The sequence below is a fragment of the Onychomys torridus genome, chromosome 7, assembly GCF_903995425.1.
Source record: "Onychomys torridus chromosome 7, mOncTor1.1, whole genome shotgun sequence".
Lineage (NCBI taxonomy): Eukaryota > Metazoa > Chordata > Mammalia > Rodentia > Cricetidae > Onychomys > Onychomys torridus.
The window spans coordinates 41,353,006-41,359,005 of NC_050449.1; the positions used below are offsets into that span (position 1 = coordinate 41,353,006).

General features: G+C 48.3%; 1 protein-coding gene and 1 long non-coding RNA gene across 2 annotated transcripts in view; both read left to right on the forward strand.

Annotated features, from left to right (window-relative positions):
* Positions 1 to 2,291, forward strand: part of Cadm1 (cell adhesion molecule 1) — a 332,446-nt gene extending 330,155 nt beyond the window's left edge. The window contains exon 12 of the mRNA XM_036194063.1: positions 768 to 2,291. Within this exon, the coding sequence (XP_036049956.1) occupies positions 768 to 805 (38 nt within the window). The 3' untranslated portion in view covers positions 806 to 2,291. The remainder of the gene's footprint in view (positions 1 to 767) is intronic.
* A 38-nt stretch (positions 2,292 to 2,329) lies between these two features.
* LOC118587172 lies at positions 2,330 to 5,738 on the forward strand. The gene is made up of 2 exons (XR_004945439.1): positions 2,330 to 3,144; positions 3,209 to 5,738. It is a non-coding gene; the product is annotated as an uncharacterized LOC118587172 (long non-coding RNA).
* Positions 5,739 to 6,000: the final 262 nt, after the last annotated feature.

A 6,000-nucleotide genomic window follows, 5' to 3' on the forward strand; every position in this document is an offset into this window, starting at 1 on the left:
CAGGGTTTCTCTGTGTAGCCCTTGCTCTCCTAGAGCTCACTTTGTAGATCAGGCTGGCCTCCAACTCACAGAGATCTCCTGCCTCCCTCGTGCTGGGATTAAAGGTTTGCGCCATGACCCACCACCACTTGACTAATCCTTTAAAATAGTGGGCTGGGAAGTCAGAACCACTACTGAGGAGCAAAACAACCCACGCCCTGGGCCGAGACCTCTCCGGCTGTCCTGCATACATGCACTGGCTCATGCTCATATTTCAGACATGCCCGCCTTAAATCTTCCTTAAGTGCTATCTTCTCAGGTTAATTAATCACCAGGCTTAAACTTGCTGTTACCAGCAGGAAGTCCATCCTGAAGTCAGCAATGTTACGATTGCATCTTCTAATACTGTTTATCCTGCATTAGTGTTTACTTAGGGGGAAAATTGATCCGTAATTGATATTTCAGTCTTCCAGAGCTGGTGTTGGAAGAGCCTAATGCAAGCCTTTAATAGCAAGCAAATATTTAAATCCCTTAATGGTTGCTGAATATTGAAATGTGTGACTTTATTACTCTTTTCAGTTTGTTTTCTCTGTAGTTGTGTATTTCATCCTTTAAACTTGCAACAGATGCTGGCAGGCTCCAGTCTAGCTAATCCACAAAAGCTGTTTGCCCAGACACAGCAGTCCTGATTAAAAAGTATTGCTATGGATGGGGTCTTCTACACGAATCGGTCTCTGTTAGCTAGTGACGAAATTACTATCCGTCTTTCTCTCTCTCCCTCTCTCTAGGCCTGTTTTCTCTAACCTCCTCTCCCAGAATAAAGTGATGGGGGCAGCTATAGTGTCGCAGTTAGGAGCATGAATCTTTTATCGTTTGGACAAGGAAGGGAAAATGCCATTACTGTCAACTGAAATGTCCTACTTGGGTTTTTTGCTCCTTCTTCGCTGCCAAAGCCCATTGCTGCAGCTCACAGCTGTTCTTGGTGGCTTGATCCTTAACACAGCCAGAAATGCGGCCGGGAGACACTTAAGACAGTTTATGGAAAATAATAGATTTCCTTGCAGAGACTCCAAAACCTCCAGAAGGGCCTGGATTCGAGTTAGACCCAGCCAAGATCACCGGTTCTCTCCCTTTCTGGCCTCAGTTACAAAGTCTCTTGCTCAAAACGCACAGGCCCTCTTGAATTCTGTTTTCCCGGTTGGTTTCTGTCAGCACCGGCAAGTCTGGCTCTGGAACCCTTTGTCTCACTGCTCGCCCGCAGCCGCATGAGATCCAAGAAGAAACAGTGCCTCCACACGTGGACAGGAACGATGCTACACTGTGGAAAAGAACTTCCAGGAAAGCAGCCCGGGTGCCCCAGAGACAGCCGCCTATGTTGGAGGCCACCACTGCCCTCCCTGCACAAGGGTGGGACCCTTCCTTCCCCGTGTGGCATCCCCGTGTGGCCAATCAGAAATGCCAAGAAGTGGTGTAGTTAGTTCTGCTCCCTTCGGCCGGCTATGCAGCCCCATCACCTTGCCAACTCTCAGCCAACCTTTAGTTAGGAGCCTCTGGGAAGGGCATTCCCTTGGGCAGTCCGGGAGGAAGTGGCTTCTTGCTAACCCATACTGGGAGAGCTGAGAGAATGGCAGGACCGCAGGCTTGCGGCTTCCAGACTGTGGATGCAAATTGAGGTCAAAAGCCATGGTCTTTTCCCCAGCGTGCCTGGAAGTGAAGGTAGAGAGGAGTGGCCGGCAGGCACCGGCTCGCTCGCTCTCCCTTTCCCCTTCATTGCAGTTGCCAGCGTCCCCAGCCCCGTACCATCACTCCCCCACTGTTTCATCCTCAGCTCCTCCTAAATGGAAACCATTAATCATACTAAATTGTGCAATGATTCCATGATAGGGAGACTGCTGATGGCAAAAATCATTCTCCTTTGTTGTGCCAGGCAGGCAAAAGGCAGACGTATTAGTTTGTCTTTTGCAAGAGCCTGGCTCCTTGCAAATGCTGACCATGTGTTTGCCCAGGCAGCTGCCTCTATGTGCACAGCTTACTTTAGCATCGGACTAAGGCACCCCAACTGTTGACAGAAAACAAGGCTCCTAGCCTCCTCTCCTTTATTCCAAGGGCTGCCAGGAATACTTAAATCTGCCATCACCCAAGGTCTTTCCCATTTCAAGGTCCTGGGATGGGGAGAGGGCTGGGATGGGTGGCATGTGACAGGGTGGTAAACCCAAAGGTGGTCTCAAATGGGGTAAGCTCTGTCCACCCTCCTTCCCCCCTCTACACACTTCTGCCAGCTGGATTGCAGGAGAAGCCAGGTGTGGGTACCAAGGAGCTTTCTTTTTTTTTTTTTTTTTCTTTTCAGAATTTGATGTCTGCTTCGCTTTCGACAAGCCTCTTTGTAAACCACCCCTTCTGAATTAGAATCGTTTTCCAAAAGCTCTTAAGCTATGATTAATGCCAGGGCTGTTTTTAACAATCATCCTGCCAGTCTTAAGCTGTAGTCATTTTCAATAATTTGGAGCGCTCAAAGGCAAGCCAGGGGTTTGTTGACAACAAAACCCAGAAGAGCCAGGCAGGCAGCCACAAAAGATGGAGAAGCAGAGGGACCACTTGGGCTTAGCTGGCTTTCTGCTCCTAGAGTTTTGCCACTGAAAGTTTGATTGAATGCTCACAATGCATTAAGGATCCAACTGTGAACATGGCTGGGTGAGAGGGTTGCCAGCCTGGCTTTTGTGTGAACAGACGAGCAGCATGTTTGGAGGGCTTCTGGTTTACTTATGGACACGTGTGGTTCATTCATGCCGTCCCCAAACCAAAGCCTCCTGTGTCTTCCTTCTGCCAACCTGGAAGGCCGGGAGAGAAAAGTCATCCCTTTTGCTTTGGAGACTGTTGGCCTCTCAGGAATGCTGAACAGGTTTCTGGTTAGGATTTGGGAGAGCTGACAATCTCCCCAGCCATGTTAGGATGTGGGGGAGCTGACCGTCTCTCCAGATCTCTTTTTAATATTGGCAATTTCATGTAAGAGTTTCCACCTGTTTAAAGCCCAGACCAAGTGAAGTTGTTGCAAACAATGCCATGATCCCAGGTTTCCTTAAATCAGACTTCCACGGCTAAAATTTTCAGTTCATTGCTTTCTCCGGTAGGAAAATGGGCGATAGGAGTTTTAACCCAGTGAGTTAGGTGTGGTTGGTATAGTTTAACCCAGTGAGTTAGGTGTGTTTGGTATAGTAACCCAGTGAATTAGGTGTGGTTGGTATAGTTTAACCCAGTGAGTTAGGTGTGGTTGGTATAGTTATGTCTCAATTCAACCCTGCCTCCCAGGTGTGTCGCCAGTGCAAGGAGAATCCCAGGAGAGCTGGGGGTGTTCACAAACTGACTTCCAATACTTCCACCAACCATGGATGACAGCAGGGTCCCTAGCACGTGCCTACGGTTTAATCTTCCAGATGCTTTCTTCTGAGGCAGAGTGAATGGACTCCCAGTGCCTGGTCTCTGGAGCCATGTTCCTGGCTTAGCTAGTGTTGCTCCAAAAGGTATCAAAATCTTCCAGGGATACTCCAAGGCCTTGGAAGAGCTTTAATGGGGATTCCTGGCAAGTTTTCAGTGGACACTGTCCTGCTGTAGGTATCCTGCCAGGGGTCCTGAGCCTTTTGGGAAATGGCATTTCCTCAAGAGTGCTTGTTCCCTTACATACCTTGTGTCAGCCACTCCCCCAAACTAGAGACTCCGGCATCATTCTCAAGTCTCTCCTCTCCATCACCCATCTTCATTAGGTTACCAGATCCTGCCCATTGCCCTCTAGATGCTTCTCCGACTCCATCTAAACTTGTATTTGCATGTCACCAACCTGGCCTGTGCCTCTTCAACTCAAAGAATGTGACAGTCTCCCACCCTGGCTTCCCTGCTGTCTGCCCACTAACTCCATCACTAGACCTAATGACCTACCCTGGGTTCCTCCCCTGCTCAGGCAAAGCTCTTGCTTGATTTTGGGTTCATCATCAACTCATTGCTCACAACATGCCTTCACCTCACTCTGGCCTTCAGCCCTACTCCATGACCCTCAGCTACATGCCCTGTGCTGTTCTGTGCACTCAGACTACTTCAGCACCCTCCCCACCTCTGTGCCTTGGAAAATAGGGGAGTCCCCCCCACCCCGGGCGGGGCTAATTCAGGATGTTTCCCTTTGCCTTCTCAGTCCCTCATTCTGACCTCATATCCTTATCTCATATCAGAACTATTTGTTTACTTTTCTGTCTCTCTCAATAAAACAGTAAATTCCTTGAAATTAGAGACAGGATCAAATCCAGCTCTGTATCTCGAAAACCAAGTGTGGTATCTGGCTCTGTGCTCAATAAATTATTGGATAGTAAGAGACTATTTTTTTTTTTCATCTGTGGTTGGATGGGTCTTCTTCTGTCTGTCTCTTTTCTGGAAATAGGTGGATATGGCCTGTTCTCTTCTTTCTAACCAGTAGTTCTCAAATAGCTCCAACTCCTCCTGCCTGCTTTGTGGAATTGGGGTTTTGTTCCTTCTTGTCACAGTCAAAGTTGTTGGTTGTTTTTCGTTTTCTCTTTCCCATCCTGACCCATTATCTCTTTAGTCCAGTTTATCTGTTGAGTTCCATACTAGCTAACACCTTCAGGGCTTGTGAATGTATTTGATGCTGAAAAGGAAATAAATAGGAGCTCCAGAATCCAGAGGAGACAAGAAAACTGCCCCTCAAATGTGTTCAGTGTTCAATTAAACACCTACAAAACTACAACATTGTCAACCAATGAGCAACCCACAACAAAACTGAATTTTTAAACTCTAGGCCTTAAGTGTAAGTAGTGGAGGCTGTAGGCTCTCACGGTGTGGAAGCAAACTTCAGTTTTGAGGTTCTAGGCCCTGTAAAGGTTTCTAAACCACCACAACCCCCATTTCTTTTCTTTCCTCAACTCTTCCTTCCCATCCCTGGTCTCGTCATCTGTCCTCTTTTTCTTCTCTCTCCCACCTCTTTCCTTGCTCTTCCCCTGTCCTTTTCTCTCCCCCCTCTCCTGACTCTCCCTCTCCCTAAGTATATAAAACAAGTTCTGGAGGAAGCTGGTCAGGGAAAAGGAGCAGAGCTGGCAGGTAGGCAGAAGGTGGCCCTTCTCACGACTCCACTCTTACACATCGGGAGCTCAGCGTGGCAAGCTCTTCTACTCCAGATAGTCACAGAACGCTGCAGATACGTTAAGTGTTCAATTAAACACCATCTTTAGCCATGGTTCTCCCTTGTGCAGCAAGGACACTTGCAATCGGTAGGGATATGTGACCTGCACACCCAAGCTTCAAGACTACAAAAGGCAAGCTGTCCAGGTGGTGCCCCCGGCTTCAGAGGGCAGCTGTCTTCCCATCCCATGGCTGTGTTCCAGCTGTGGGGTTTTCTGGTGCATGGGGCCTGAGCAGTGTTTCCAGCGGTACCTCTGATCCAGCCTGTGACCTTGGGCAGTCGCTGCCTCCCTGAACCCCGCTTTTCCTCTGCAAAGAGCCTCAATCCCGAATTGTTTCCAGTCCTTCGTAAAGTGCTTTGCCCTCTTAGGTCCAAGGCACCACCTGTGAGCAAAAGGGATGCTGTTGTCCCAGGGCATTTAGAACCCCCGACAAACTGTACTGCCTGCTCTTGAGTTGGAAATTAAAAAGCTGTAATACATGATGACTAATACCACTGCTGTTTCCTGATGTCCTTGCCATCTTGGGGTCGTCCAGTGTGGGCCCCTTTTCTTTCAAAATAAATAAAACTCTTTTGTGAAGAACGGTTTCATTTGCCACATAATTTTGACTTGTATAATTACTTTTGTGACTTCTCTCCACAACTTCACTCAGGTGAAAGCGCCCCTGCTCCCCACAGCCCCCACTGCACCCTCCTATCACTGGTGCTCTGAAAGTAATTGTGCAATTAGGATGGAGAGGCCCGAGCCCCACATTTCTCTACATTGTAAGTTGGGAGTCTGACTTTGACTCTGGCTTGCTGGAGTGGGTGAGCGGCCCGTTATTAAAAAAACAATTATGCTG